At 38.7% G+C, this 16,290-nt stretch overlaps 1 protein-coding gene across 1 annotated transcript in view; it reads left to right on the forward strand.

The window, feature by feature from the left end:
• Positions 1 to 15,923, forward strand: part of ENTPD1 (ectonucleoside triphosphate diphosphohydrolase 1) — a 35,495-nt gene extending 19,572 nt beyond the window's left edge. The window contains exons 2-10 of the mRNA XM_053450541.1: positions 5,352 to 5,479; positions 7,127 to 7,244; positions 8,685 to 8,835; positions 9,518 to 9,677; positions 10,019 to 10,252; positions 11,876 to 12,136; positions 12,865 to 12,978; positions 14,256 to 14,393; positions 14,858 to 15,923. Of these exons, the coding sequence (XP_053306516.1) occupies positions 5,352 to 5,479; positions 7,127 to 7,244; positions 8,685 to 8,835; positions 9,518 to 9,677; positions 10,019 to 10,252; positions 11,876 to 12,136; positions 12,865 to 12,978; positions 14,256 to 14,393; positions 14,858 to 15,061 (1,508 nt within the window). The 3' untranslated portion in view covers positions 15,062 to 15,923. The remainder of the gene's footprint in view (positions 1 to 5,351; positions 5,480 to 7,126; positions 7,245 to 8,684; positions 8,836 to 9,517; positions 9,678 to 10,018; positions 10,253 to 11,875; positions 12,137 to 12,864; positions 12,979 to 14,255; positions 14,394 to 14,857) is intronic.
• The last annotated feature ends 367 nt before the right edge of the window (positions 15,924 to 16,290 follow it).

Raw genomic sequence — 16,290 nt, forward strand, 5'->3', positions numbered from 1 at the left:
GTGTAATTGATACTAACAGCTTTTAGGTATAAACTAAACATAGATAAACCCATAATATACCATCTCTGTTTAAGTTGTATTTTCTAGTAATATACTGATATATGTCTTAAAACCCAGAAACCACATGGTATTTTAGCAGCCAATGTAAATTAGTTTTTAGACGGAACATAACCCCATGTGGGGGATAACCGCTATTGTTTCAATATCTCAGCATGCCTAGGTTCCTTATTGTTGTTTGTCAGACACACATTAAGATTCAAATAATGATCGAAAAAGCATGTAACCTCGAAACATCAATGTTGGGGGTCAGTTGTGGATTGTTTGGCCAGTCTAATCTGCCCATTATGTCTACCATCTTCAAGGTGGTCTTTAAGATATTAACTTCCCCTGACATTGTAAAGTGGCCCGTAGAAGCTGATCCTTTTGCCTTAGTGAGGTAGGCCGAGAGAAAAGCAAAGCTAATTGAAATGAAGCTAAAACGAGGGGATGCTGAGATGGTCAGGTAAGGAGGTCATGGTGGACTTGTAAAGGCTTCACAAACTCTTGCACTATGATATTTCATATCCAGTGGTCTGGCTTGACTCGTACATAGATTTGACCCTGCTTAGATAACCATGGCCGTCCAACCGACCCCCTACCACAACCTATATACGTAAGTTATATTGCCACTGCATTAAAAATGGTGGAGTCTGCCAAAGTTGCCTCTCTGAGCAGTAAAGATGGGCAGACTAAGGTGATGTCTTCTGTGTAATATACTTCTAAACCAAGCTGGCCCTACCATGTAGGCAACCCAGACAGCTGCTTAGAGCACAGAGCTGGTAGGGTTCTCTCGTGTGCTAAAGCAGGTGGGGTGCCGGAGACATAGTATAACCAGGACGCCTCAAGCAGGCCCTGCCTAAAGAAAAAAACGTAAAGGCCGGATGTTCCCTTTATTTGGCGTCATAAATGCAGTTCTACATATAAATGAATCCTGTGAAAGGTATGCAAGGTTATGACAGTTTTACGAATACTGTTCAACTAAATACAGGATGTCCGTATGCGATCTTAATCTTTCTATTGAGGTAACGCAGACCATTTTACGGCGGTAAACAAAATTCCTTCTGTTACGTAACTTTTAGCCAAATCTAGCACAGGTTTTAAAGCAACTCTCAAAATGATTTTCGCATCTGAAATATCATTTATGTTTCATACCTGACCCAGAAAACAGGGGCATTGACATTTCTTATCAAACTGACACATGTGCTGGGGGCTTTCATGACCCTCACAGCCCAATTGCGAGAGGTTGGCTTTTTGCCGCAGGCATCTAGAGACGAGTGAAGGACGTACTGAGATCCTGACTATCATTCAAGTACATGTATTATTATTTTATCTTTTATTTGTATATCACCGACACTTTACATAGGTGCATATTATTATTATTATTATTATTTGTCTATGACACAGGACTGAGTGTATTTCCAATACTGCGGGATCTGTTAAATATAATGTAGCTGTTATTAGTGCTCAATGTTAAAAAGGTTTTTATGCTCTGGTTCACATTTCTGTAGTGGAAAATATCTTATTTTATTTTTTTATTTCCTGGGTCAGACCTTTACTTTTGGTTTTGCTTAAACTGTTATGTATTGTTGACAATGTTAAAGGTGCACCCCACAATCTTATGCACGCGGTGGTGGCGCTTCCATTGAGTTCAGCCAGTCAGTGTCGTGGAAATAGGGCCATGGAGGAGGCCTTGAACTGCAGCTTCTCTTAAAGTCAAGTGCTTTAGTATGCATTATTCAACCTGTTAAAATAATAAAGTACTTACAAACTATGTTGGAAAGGCAGGCTGGAAAACCTTGGTCAATAATGCAGACTGACTAAAACTGACGTTTAAGTGTGGCAAGAAAAAGCACTTATACCTGGCACTGAAACAGGCCGAAGCCTTCCACCAGCCTCTCCAACGCTTTATCATGACCGCTGCTACTTAGCTGAACTCATAAAGATTGTGATTTTTGTTTAGAAGTTTGTTTGGCGATATTTTGTTTAAAAATTCACCTCAGAAATCAGTTTTCTCTTCTTCCCTCCTTATAGAGGGGTCTGGAACAAACTAGACAGGGATTTGCGGTTCTTAGTGTCTTAATGCAATGGTGGCCCTTCTGATGCTTCATTAATGGCACCTGCTACTAATGATCTCTGTAATATTTGCTGTCATATATCGCATGGCTATAAATAGAATTAATATTTTAGAGCTTCTTGATCCAAGGAGAAATCCGATTGTCTTTTGGAGTCAAGAAGGAATGTTTTCCCCTGATGGCAGAATTCCAAGTAGCTTAATTAGGGTTTGTTTTTGCCTTCTTTTGGATCAAGAGTAGGAAGGTTAGGTAGAAGGGTTGAACTTGATGGACTTAGGTCTTTTTTCAACCTTATGTACTATGTAACTATGCATGGTTGTTAAACTTGCAGCCATGCGAGCTGAAGTTACGCTTGTAGGGAACCTACTTCCAATGCTGCAAAATGCACTGGAATTAAAAATATGCGCCCTCAAATATTTTCAATAAAACATGTAATCAACTGAAATGTACAGCGGTGTTTGAAAGACGAGTCTTGCTTACATTTAATCTTGAAACTACTAATTTTATAGTATTATTGGGATGGTAGCCAAACTATACTCTACTCAGACAAATGAGATCACCCAATCAATTTCACTTTTCAGAATGGTATTCTATATTTTGACATATGCATCAAAGTGTTTCTTGGAAATCTTATCTCCCCAGGGCACCTCAGTTTTATCCTAATAGTGGCTCACTGCATATTTTAAAGTATTACTGTAAGAGCAAGCAACTTCCAATTTATGAAAGAGTCCGTTTCTACGGTTATGCGAAATATATGGTGCAGGGCGATCGTTTGTGGGAAAACCTCGCGTTACGAGATTAATAATAACAGATTGTCGCATTTCCCTATAAGGTGTGCAGGCATCTGGATTGTTTTACGAACGCAGGACACCTTAAGGCTCTTCTTTCTCTCCTTTCTGTCAAAACATATCTGGAGTGGGAAGGTTTTTTGCTAGTGGGTTTTTTGTTTTTAGCTATGAAAAATATCAAAACCATCATCTGTTTATATGGAGACTGTCATTTTTAAAACACAAAAAAGGGAAAAAAGGATTACCCAAACCTGTTACAAAGCCAGATATTTAAACCAAAATGTATCCAGGTCTCTATTTACACTGAGTTTGTAACACATCTGTTTTGTGACTTAAAGGTTTAACACTTTTGTTAAAAGCAATGGTTCGTCAGTGCCTGACTCCCTAAAGCAGAATTCATATTAAAACACCCTGTGAGTACTTTTAATATGTATTCTTAAAAAAAAAGTAAAAAAGACAAATAAAATGCTATTTTTATTTTCACTAACAAAGAACATTGGAAAGAAATGTATAAAAGCTGATTAAATGGGAATTTGTTCAGATATTAATGGTTTATGTGTTTTCTCATACACGGTCTAACATCATAAGTCCTTTTTTATTGTATTCATTGCCCCAAATGCACCTTTGCGGCTGCCATCTACCATGATGAGTGAAAAGTTATGATGTCATAGCCCAGTTCAATGCATGTGAGCTCCCGAGGCTATGCCTAGGCAATAGTTGATATCTCATGAAGAAGAGCTCTCAGTTATTGCATAATTTACAGAACTTACTCTTAATGACTGTCAATGCCAAAAGACAGTGCCTAGTTCTCAAGTAAATAGAGCTGGATTGAGGAAAAGACCTTCAGCTGTGGAAACCGACTCTATCTCTTGTGTTTCTTTTTTATTGCACTGTTACTAGGAGTGGGAATGTTTCCAGATGGAAAGAATGTGCTTTGTGTCAGAAAGTGAATAGTGCGGATTGTTAGTATGTACAAGGCTAAGCTCAGGGAATTCCTTCTTTAAATCTCTATGACATCATTCCACCGGAAAACAACATATTGCTTCCTTACATAAAAGCCTCATCTGCATTTTGGACACTTACTGGATAAGATCTTCCTTTCATATCCTTCCTCATTAACAGTGCAACTGTACATTACACGCTGTGTGTGCTGATCGTGGGGTCTTGACAATTACCATCTCGGCTGAAATGTTTCCTACAGATGGCAACTAAACTGCTAAACTCTGTTAGCCTAGTTATTGTTACAGCCAAAGCTTACAGTGACGTTTATTCGATAAAGGAAGAGCTCTGGGTTTTTCTTCTCTCCATAGTTCATTATAAAGGGCCAATACTGGCAGGTTTGTCTAGAGTGAAGGACTGTGCTGGCCCTGTATAATGTTTAATTCAATCAGTGAGGAGACTTCTGAGAAATCTCATCGATTCAGCTATGCATTATACAGGACCAGCCAAGATTTTTAAGGAATAGCCCTCCATAATGTATAGTGAAGCCAAAGTAAAACACAATCCTCCTGCCAACTCACCCATTAGTGAATAAACCCCAAAAAGTGTATTCATTGAGTTATTTGTGTTTCTGCAGAAACACCCGTCGAGTTTATCGGAAAAAGAATTCTCATTAGATGGAGTCTTGTCTGTATGTTCAGTTTTAACTCCCCAAAGACTGGTAATGCTCCTCCGCATGTTAAGTTACGGATACAATGTATGATCAAAAGTATGCAGACACTAAACCATCACACCTATATGAGCTTGTTGGAGCTTGACTAGCAGCACTTAGACAGATGGTTATGGGTTACGTGTGACAAAGTAAATAGTTAAAATGATTGACTCCAAAGTGTTCCTGGGGATATTTTTATGCGTACTAGAAATAAACTTGGTCACTGTCTGAGCGTGCTCTGTAAATTACATCTACGGCTCTCCCAGCACCAAGAAGCCACTTGCCTTCAGAACATGTAGGCAGCGACTTATGGAAGATCCCCACCACTCCAGACTCGGTAGGTTAGTCCATCCCAGGCAGTAAGTGAACTAGGGACCGTGAGTGATCCCGATAGGAAAAATTAGCACGTTACCCCTTTAAGAAAGGAATATTATGCAATGTGCCAGAAATATGGGAACAGACAAAAATAGGAATGAATGGATTGCATGGAGAAACAATGCATCTGATGAAAGCTGTAGAGAGTTTAATACTATATTTTTATACTGTTAAAGCTCTCTTTATGGCATCGGTTACGCAGAGTAAATTTAGTTTCTTGGTAAGAATGAATATTGGCTCATAACAAATAAAATCCGAATACAGATGGCTGATATTATTATTGGAAATGGTATTCTCTTGAAGGCTTGTCCTTGAACTAGTTGAGAATCCTAAGCAAACATTTGTATTATTTCCTAAAGTTTGTTGGAAAGGTGTTTTTATGATGGTTCATTTCTCTCAAATTGTTCCCACTATTTTCTGTTGCAGTTGCAAAACAGAAGAAGACATGGCACAAGAAGGTCTTTTTCATCCTAGGAGTTCCGTTAGCCTTGGTGGTTATTGCTTTAGTTATAACTGCTGTTGTGCAGAATAAACCTCTCCCAAAGAATATTAAGGTAAGATAAACTGTTGAAAGTGGTTTAACGTTCTTGATTTTTGTTCTTCATTTTCAATTTGTTTTGTTTTATTATGTTGTCGTTTGTTAATTTTTATATATATATATATATATTTTTGTTTTGTTTTGTTTTTGTTTTTAATGCACCAACTTTTATTGCGTTAACTTGATATTGGAGTAAAAAATGAGTGTGTGTAATTTTGGAGTATTGTAGCTTCACTCGTACAGCCAGCTTAAGCTGATTACTTTTCCCCTGAAGAACATAAAGTGTTAACATACCCAGAACACATGTCAGTGGAAATACCAATAAATTACACAGAGCTTTCTTCCTGTGCAGTTCAAGAACATAATTAATAAGGAAGAACCCAGTCAATAACATTGGTTATCTTCCCTTGTCGGCTTTTCTTTATCATGGAGCTATTACACATGAGAGGGAACATCATTAGTGTCAATTTGAGACTATAACCTACCATTTGCTGGAAGTCTGGGATGGTTTCCAAGTCTAACAAGTTGAGGAATGTGTAACATAATATGCACCATTCTGCTATTAGAATTTACATACTGTAAGAGGGGTCAGAAATGGGGTTGCAATGGAAAGCTCTAGGAGCTGGTTTATTTCCATGTTGTAGATGTAGATGTAGAATATTTTCTTTAAATAATCCACACTTTTTTTGGGAAAAAAATTGTAAATATGTGTCCAGTGGCCAGCCACAACCGAGAGCTTTGTTAAGGTTGAAAAGTATAATTTTTTTGGTTAATAAAATAAACATAGAATGCGTGTAAAATAGATATACTTTGTTATAAAGTTGGTGTTCATGCCAGTTTGCCTTAAGCAATATCATTGGATTAAGCATCTGCCTGGCAATAAATATTATTACATTTGCTAGTGGTCATGGACCACCATGTGCCATTCATGGTAGCCTGATATAATATTTAAGGACTTGTATGCTAACGTTGAGTTGCCCTACATAATTATAGAGAAATGGTCCAGTGGAATGAACAAAATGCAATGTTCTAGAAAGACCATAGCAACCTCCAGATCACCATGACATGGGAACCTTTGGTGTCATGGTGGGCTCAAGATCACAAATTAGCGACAAATAGTCCCCAGCCCCAGTAGGCTCATGTCTTGCTGTAATGAGCTAAGTAGATGCACACACATTGAAAAAAAGGTACAAGTGTATTATCAGGAGCACAGCATTTATTATCAGACGCAAGTAAGTCATGACCTCGGAACTGCTTTTCCGGTTTTCTAGATACTCCGATTCCGAACCTTGACTGTGAGTCTTTGATATGTTTTTTCACCCCAGGACATCCCTTTTGAAGTTGTCCTTCTTACCACCTGTGGCTTTGTGGTGCATAACTGTAGACCGGATCATTTAATTGTCTGATTTTATGCATCAGCATTAAGTTATTTTTCCAGAATAAGAAACCGGAGGCTTTTTAGAAATGTTATTTAGATTGTTTACATTCAAATTCCTTTTATGCATAAGTTACAAATCAAGGATTTTACTAAATTACTTAAAACTTTACTGGTATTATTTTGCACCTTTGGAGACAATACATGATAATGCTTGTTTGTTTCTGTTTGTTTTTTTTGGTGATTCTCAAACTCTTTCATTGATTGTTTTGTGTGTTTACATTTCAGTATGGCATTGTGTTAGATGCTGGCTCCTCTCATACCAGCCTGTATATATACAACTGGCCTGCAGAGAAAGAAAACGATACCGGCATTGTTAAACAAGTTGAAGCGTGCAAAGTTGAAGGTTAGTTCTCCATCATATGTGTATTCTCTTTTGATAACAATAAAGTAGACCGTGTTCCTTTAATTAGATTTTCATCCAGCGTTTGCTACATTTGCTGACATCTATCACATTATCTATATCCTCTCCTTGTGTTGTTACTTAAATTTTTGGCAGTGGGGTTTATATAAATGTCGTCATTACACACAATTGCCCTTGTTTTGAGGGCAGGAGAAAACAAAGTGGAGCTGCCGAGGAAACTCAAAACATTATTATAAGAGCTGATTTTCTAAAATAAAGGGGGACTTTTTTTTAGCCAGCCTGCATATCCACCCTTGCATTGCCTGAATAAAGTAAGCCTGCTATTGGAACCCAACATTCATATTATGACTAATATACAAAAAATCCATTGAAAATATATTACTGCCTGACTAATGTTCTCTGAACTTGGAGTTTAGTTTGAACTTAAAGGAAAGTTCATCAGATCTGTGAATGTCATTCTCTGCACTGTTTATTTCATTTAATCCCCAAATGTCAGCTTCATGTATAAGGGCCAACAATTAATCAGAGGTGTGAGGAGCATAGCCCATTAGCTGTCAGACTGAGGAGCAATGGGAGTCTTGGACTGCCAGATGAGTGAACAAAGCTCATACATCTGGCACTGATCAGGAACCAACGTTATATATAAACAATCACTGGTGATCCAGACATAGCTTGGTTAATATGGCCTGTGTAGAGAGGTAGGTAGATGGCTATGGCCATCTTTGAGGACCTTAAGTAAGGTGGTCCTAACATCTTGTGTCCCTCTGAGTCCCCCCAGTTTCAGCACATCTTGCAATTTCTTCATACCAGCAATCCAGAAGCTTTTGAGATGCTGGTACCACCTCGCTGTCCCGGGAAGCTGCCCTGCTGTTTGTATTTTGCAGGCAGTGGGAATTATGGACCAGTTGGGGAGATCATCTGATCTCTCCTGTCTGTACCAGGAAACTGTAAAATCAACGAAGGTCCGTGCTCCCATGTGACCTCCTTATGACACCATGAAGCTGAGCACTGGGAGGTGGCCCTTTGGGTAAGGCGGGCAGGTGATTATATAGTAAATTGGACCCTCATGACCTGGCCAATAAAGTGCCCTGTGAGTGTATGCGACAGGGATTTGACTCAAGTGTTAAACGGGCAAGATCGTGTTAGATGAGCCATTCTGACCCAGTAATGCACCGACCAATTATTTGAATAAAATAAGCTGGGTTGCAAATTTTACCAATAGACTTTTATATATGAATGTTTACATTTAGGGAGTAGATGTCTCTTTTTGTTTTTGTTCTTTCATATAATGGAAGTCCTGGTGGTCTGTTCAATAAGCTCCACGTTGCTCTAGGGCTACACCTGAGTTGGCCTTTGTTATAGCGGCTGTTTTTCTGTGTAGCAAACGATCTCATAATCCAGTTTTACTTTTCTCCTTATAAGGGAATGGTGTATCTAGTTATTTCAAAGAGCCCGTCAAGGCCGGGCTTTCTCTTCAGACGTGCATTAACAAAGCCAAGGAGGTGATTCCACAGAGTCAGCACAAGGAAACACCAGTTTATTTAGGGGCAACAGCTGGGATGAGATTGCTCAGGTAAGAGAATGAATCATGGAAAAATGTTGTGTTTTTGTCTGAATTTAGAGGAAATCCTGCGTTTGAAATGGCTAAAAAAAATCTTCTTCCTTTTTTGTTAGAGTTCCTTCTTGTGTTTTCTTTTGTGGTGGTGGTGAAGATTGCCACACAGGCTAAGATAAAATAAGGAAATCCCAGCACATCTATTATTAATACAATGCTCGCCAACTGGAATGAGAGAAAGCAGAACAAAAATGTTTCTGGAGGTCCTAGAGCAGGATCCCCTCCCCCAGGATCAGTGTAAAGAGACAGTAAAGTTTTTAAATGTTAACCTAGTGAAACAATATCAATGGTCATAGTCTGCCAATGGCCTAATGTAATTCTCAGACTCAGATGGGGGTCTGTCTAGTCATCGATAATATGCAAGTCACATGATTATCAACCAGCCTACAAGATTCCTTGGGACCTGGCGTCCCACTGATGCTATTCCCACTTACTCCAGTAGGAGCGCTAGTGGGCATGTGCAGAGAGTATCCTTTCCGCTTTAATTTCCTGGTTCCGTACAGGCAGCAGGGGGGGGGATTAAGTGTTTAATTTTTATAACCTCAGTAATGAAAGAAATGCATTCATCACCATAAAATGTATTAGAGTACAGGACAGTACAGTTTTGGGGACTAGACTGTGCCTTTTAATTCTCTTGCAGGCTAGCTAACCACACATTGGCTGATGAGGTCCTGTCATCGGTGGAGAACACTCTGCGTTCCTCTCCCTTTGATTTTCAGGGTGCCAGAATAATCACAGGGCAAGAAGAAGGAGCGTATGGGTGGATTACTATTAACTATCTGTTAAACAACTTTATACAAGTTAGTACCTATGTGATACATATCGGCAACACCTTTACATCTTTTCTCATTTTAAATAATATTCGTTATACTCTTATACATTGGCTAATGTGCCTAGTGACAAGACCTGTGTTGTAAAAGGTGGTACATGGAGTAAAAGACTGGGGGGGTAGAGGGTGGAAAAAAAAGACTTTGCTTGGGGGGAGTAGAGGTATATGGGGCAACAGGTAGAAGTAAAAGATTGGGAGGAGGATGTGGCAGCAGCATGTTCTTGAGGGAGATCTAAAGTAACATGTTTATGTCTAATTGACGATCTATGAGACGTTAAGACATTTTTTTAATTTGCTTTCGCTTTGTTCAAGGATTCAAGCAGGTTCAATATTTTGCCAAATTTTAAAAAGGCTGAAACATCAGGTGCTCTGGATCTTGGAGGAGCCTCAACACAGATTACTTTTGTATCCAATGAAGAAATTGAATCTCAAGAAAATTCCTTGCACTTCCGCCTGTACGGTAAATCGTACGATGTCTACACGCACAGCTTCCTGTGTTACGGGAAGGATCAAGCTCTCCGGCTGCATCTAGCTGAAACCATACAAGTAAGTGTTCTTTTTTCACTAGTTATCAATAATGAAACATGTCTGATCAGTGACAGAGAGAGAGTGTATTTGGACAATAATGATAAAATAACTGTGGTAGAGCCTGAGGCATTCTAGAGGGTTAGAGCTCTCTATTTCTGACCTGTAGGTTTGACTTTCGTGTTTAAGGGGGACCCAAGCAAAAAGATTGTGGGGGTCCCCAAAACAACTGATGCAAATTGATTACATCTACATTCCTACAGTTAACTTTCCATAAAAGCAGTTATAAGGTCTTTTCTATTGTCTCTGGATTGTTGCCTCTTCTTCCAGCGGGAGCTCTGGTGACTTAGGCTACAGTACTGTTAATTGGAAGATGCAGTTTTCCATTGAAAAATACAGTTAATTTTTTTTAACCTGCATCACTGTTTTTAAATTGTTAAATTGGCTTTGTGATAATTTTTGTTGAGTTGAGTACTCTAGGTCTCTGCTTGGAGTAAGCGTGCTTGGTTGCAGACATTGGTTTAGGTAGATTTGCCAGCTGTCGTTCACATTATTTGAAAGATAAGCAAGATTGCCATCTTTTATTGCCATGGTTATGAATTCAATTAGAATGAGGACCAACTGGTGAATCTAAGGACTGAATGTCAGACAAGTGTAACGTTATCAAATGTTTGTTTCATTTTACTCGTGAGGCTACAGTTCCTACCTACATGACCGTAAGCTAATTAAAATATCTCTAACGGCTTTTATTCTTAAACCAAATGTTATTCTACTTCAGAATCCTGAAACCATTCAGAAACTACCCATTTATTCAACCGAACTCAGCCATATTCTTCCTGCCAGCAGAACAATGGCAACAATTACGTTTCTTTTCTTTTTTCCTCTTTAAATTCTAGACACCAAAGTTGCTTCAAATAGTTGGTGTATTTTAGTGTTGTTTCAAAAGAAGCAAAGCTCATCTGATCTTCCTTTCTTTCTTTTTTCTATTTTCAAGTTACTATATAAAAAGATATCAAATGGGAAATCAGTGGCCCAAAAATAATTTGAATTATATTTGTAAGCCAATGATAGCTGTTGTTTTTGTGAGTGGATTCAGACTTTGCATTGCAGAATAAATGGAGGTGGGTACGCTGAATAAAACTGGAGACAAGAAGATGTGGAACATATCCAAATTCCTCTTGGGTCACAGAAGACAGCCGCAAGCAATCTCTGCTGACCATCGTCCCAGAACACGGCAAACTATCATCAAACTATCATATCAAACAAAGCATTGTATCTATGAGCCATCTCCTGGTGAAGAGAATGTGTCAAGGGAGAGGCAGCAAGAAGATGTTAACGAGGGCACAAAAAGCCCCTTAAACGAGTCTTGCGACAGACACTGGTGTCCTCATGTGGACGCTTTGACTTCCCAATCTATTTTTCATTAACCCCTTAAGGACAATGGGTGGTCCCTAAACCCATTGAAAACAATGCATTTTGAGCCCGTACATGTACGGGCTTTGTCATTAAGGGGTTAAAAAAGTATTCTAAATTATGATTTGCATTCCTGCAGCTATCTCTTTGAAGTTGAGCGTTTATACATCCACTTTCCTTGACTTTTTTTTTTTTTATTTGGTGTATCTGATGAATCTCTTTCTTTTACAGAATACAAACAATGACACCCTTTTCGATCCATGCTTTAACTCAGGATATAGACGGAATACGAGCACAACTGACCTGTACAGCAGTCCCTGTGTGTCTGAACTCAGAACACTTGCTGCACCAATGAACTTTGAGATAAAGGGGACAGGAGATTACGACCTATGCAAGAGAAACATTGAGTCAATCTTCAACACGACACAATGCACTTATTCTACATGTTCATTTAATGGTATTTTTCAGCCAATGCTACAAGGGAAATTTGGGGTAAGTGACATTTCATCATCGCATTCAAATGCAAACATTTTCTTCTTCTTTTTCAAATATTTTTATCATGTGTGTATTTATTTGTTTTGTGTGCCTAGGCCCTGGAAGATTTATTTAAATCACTGACCACAAAACACAGTTCATTCTCTAAAAACAGTCACATAACTGTTTTGTAGGGAGGTTTTAAACCATACGTGGCAGTGGAACTGTTACCTCTGACATATATCGTATTTGCTCGACTATAAGATGACCCCCCACAATTTGAATATTAATTTAGGAAAAAGGCCTGAATATAAAACTACCCTGTAGGAAAAAAAGTTTTATTAGTAAAAATTAATTCACATGTAAACTTTTTTTCATATTTAACAAAAACTATGATTGAGATAACCTCCGCTGCTACCCGACACTTCCGCCGGGGCTTCTATGACTGAGCACCGGAAGGTCATGTCGTGCTGGTGCTCCGTCATAAAAGCCCCAGCAGAATTGCCTGGTAGCAGCAGAGGTTGTCTGCGAGCTTCCTGCAGATGTCCAGCGACTGCCAAAAAGGAGGATCCAGGTCCCCTGCAGCGCTGCGGGGGATCTGGATCTTAGTCTTGTAGTCAGACATCTATTTGAGGGGTATTATATTCAAGCAAATACGGTATATAAGAAAGGAAGACTGGTCTATATGTTATTTTGAAAAATATATACACTGTATCTGTGATATCTCTTTTCTCTTTTCACCGTAGGCATTCTCTGCTTTCTTTTTTGTGATGGATTTTTTAAAGATCAACAAGGAACAGGTCTCTCTTGATGAGGCTAAAGAACGGGTCCGAAAACACTGTTCCAGACCTTGGGATGAGGTGAGAATATTTAAATGTTATTTGAGGCCAGAAGTGGGCAACATACATGCCACCGGCTATATGAACAAATGCTCACCATCGGGGTCATAAAAAGAGTATGGTCTGTGTAGATGTGTAACATTTTCTTTAATGGGTCATGTTATGTTGGCAGCACATGGCAATGGGTTCTTCTTGGTAGTGGAGTAGTATCTTGTGTTTTCGGAAATTATGTTGGTCCCGGGAGCTTTTCAAGCCTAAGCTGAGATTTATTGAATATGTAGCTTAGTGTCAGGAAAACGCAAGCTTAGGGAGATGAGATAATTTCTCAGTGGACAACCTGATATGGACATCTCTGAGAACCTGCTAAAAGTGCCATCTGCTTTCTCTTGAATCTTTACTGTTTTCAATACCTCTTAAAAGTGCAGACACCTACATATACAGACATGGATGTAGAAAATGGGTGAACAAGTGTCAGCAATTATCTATATTTTTACCCAGAGTTTTTTTTTTTTCGTTACTCCATGTTGGTCTAAAGATTTGTGTTGGCCATTTTGATTTATGCTATCTCAAGGAGTCTACTGGCACCTTTCCATAGAAAGCTCGTCTAACTGTAATTATCACAGATGGCAAAAATAAAGTGAATTGCAAAGTTGCACAGCACAGTTCGTTTGTTATTAAACAGAACACGCCGTCTGTGAGATAAAAGATGCAGACGCGTTGCAAGCATAATTTTTTTTTTTCTGTCTGCCATTGCCTGCAAGCTGAGATTTAACATACACCGATAGGGGTTCTTGCTGCGGTGGCCACAACAGCTGACGCAAAAAAGGCCCCCCTTTCAAATTCCTGCGCCCACCATCCCACTATGGCTGTATTTTTGTTGTTGACTACTGCCGTATGGAGGGCATTAAAGGGACCCTAACAATTAAGATCTTCTTTTCGAACATGGCCTAATTTGAGGTATATCTGCCAGAACAAAAATGTCTTCTCAGCCCCCCCCTCCCCATTTTTAGCAATTTTAGCAATTGAAAATTTCTGGTTCAAAATACATTGACAAGCATTTACCGTGCCCTCCCATTCTAGCCGTTCATTCTCAATATCTTAAAACCTACGTTTAAACTGAAAAAGTAATTATTGGTAAAGAACAAAAAAGGTAGCAAAAATATTATACATAAACCCCCCATAAATAAAGGGGTTTAGGGCACGATCTAAAACATAATGGAATGGGGTTATGTGTTAAACTTTTATAGGTGTTTTAAATGACAGCTTATGTTTGTACAATTTTCCTTTTTACATTCAAGGTAAAAGCAGAATTCCCAAAAATAAAGGTGAAGTATCTTAGTGAATATTGCTTTTCTGGAGCCTACATCTTAATTCTCCTTGAATATGGATATGGCTTTACAGCAAAAAATTGGAACGATATCAGCTTTTTGGGAAAGGTAATTATTTATTTATATATATATATGTATATGCACCATCACATTCCACAGTGCTGTACAATGGGATCACATTAATAATTCTGAATTATCTATCCTGTTGAAAAGATTCTATGATCCTATATTTTAGATTTCTTTTTATCCTTAAATCCTGGGATTGGGAGATTTCAGTAGTAGTCTGAAGAACTCGAAGGTGCGGAGAACAAATGGGTTTCTTTTAGAATGTGGGTTGAGGCTGTGGGGCGCACAGATGTTAGGCTTTTAGTGAGCATTTGAAGTTCTATACTTCTGTAATAAAAACAGAAATGAACAAAATGGGCAGCCTAGTAAAATAATGTAAACCAATTTTACTTAACCCCCCAAGTTTCAGATACCAAACACAAATCAGTTAGAATCTCCTAAAATTAAGCTTCTTAGCGTTGTATTGTGTAGTAAAACCTGCTTACCACTTTTCTCCCCTTCTATAGATCGGTGGAAGCGATGCTGGCTGGACTCTGGGGTATATGCTGAATCTGACCAATATGATCCCAGCTGAGTTGCCTCCATCTCCACCACTGTCTCACGGTGGTTATGTTGGACTTATGGTGTTCTTCTCCATACTTTTGTTTTTCATCCTTTTGACTTGCTGGTTATGCTTCCGAAAACCATGTCTACAGAAAGGGATCATCTAGGATTAGACACAAAGACACTGCCAGCGGTTAATTGAGTACTTCTACGGACAGTTGTCTGCTGTTTCAGGAAAAAAGATTCTTGCAGGCTGGGTTTTATCAAGAAGAATTCAACATTTTTATGAACACAATGAACTTAAAAGTCTGAAATATGAAATAACTATATATGTGGAACTGAACTCTTGAACGGGTTATTTTTTTTATGAACTTCATGCTTTATGAAGATTGTATTAACATTGCCTTTTCAAGATACAATAGAAGACTGTGAGTAGGGGATCAAATCAATGGACATACAAATGGGGCTTGTTGTCAAAGCTACAAAAACTGATCTCAGGTTACATCATAGTTAGCGCTATTATTGTATTTTTATAAATCCTAGTCATTTATAATAGGTTGCTTTCCTTTGTCCCTGAAAAGAAAGGCACACTCCTTTGCTACTGTTGGTGTACTCGAGATCTCAGTACAATTCTATAACAACAAAAACACAATACCAGATTTCACTGTGGGGTGTGTTCTCCAATAGACCTTACACTGTGTCTTAGCTTTGTGTATAAGTCTTTTTTTTTTTTTTTTTTCTTTTTTATGTTAATGGTCTTACCTCATCCGTTTTCAGTTTGTCGTTCATTATGAGTTATAAAGAAGTTTAAAGTTGGTTAATCTCTATAGTCATCATCTGAAAATGACTTTCGTTCCAAGAGACATTTCAAGACAAAAATATTCCTGCTACTTTTCTTTCTCTGTCTCTCGTTTCTTTATCTCCTGGCTGTTGCGGCTCAGCCCAGACAGTAAGATGCCTATGTAACAGACAAATGTATTGATTAAATAAATGTATGGTTGGAGTTCCTTAGCACATGCACTACAGAAAGTACATTTTGTATCATTTGTCCAGACAGCCCAGAGTTAAAAATTTATTACAATATAATTCCAGCATCAATGACTTTACTGGAGCTTTAGTACGAAGTATGTGAAATATATCACTACAGGCCTAATTATATTACCAATGGATATATCTTGGCCTAAGCGAGCTAGGCCAGGCACTTTACAGGGGGTAGCATAAAACGCCTCCCCTAACCGCCCCAAGAAGAATGGAACAAACGGGCTCAACTCTTTGGGAGGTAAGGGCGCCGGGAGACCAATGTAACCGCCAGCAAGTTACCGTCGTATGGAGCCGTGGAGGGAACGAGGCACAGTCAAAGCAAGAAGCCAGGTAAGCCGGCAAGCTGTTTGGAGAA

The sequence above is a fragment of the Spea bombifrons genome, chromosome 11, assembly GCF_027358695.1.
Source record: "Spea bombifrons isolate aSpeBom1 chromosome 11, aSpeBom1.2.pri, whole genome shotgun sequence".
NCBI lineage: Eukaryota > Metazoa > Chordata > Amphibia > Anura > Pelobatidae > Spea > Spea bombifrons.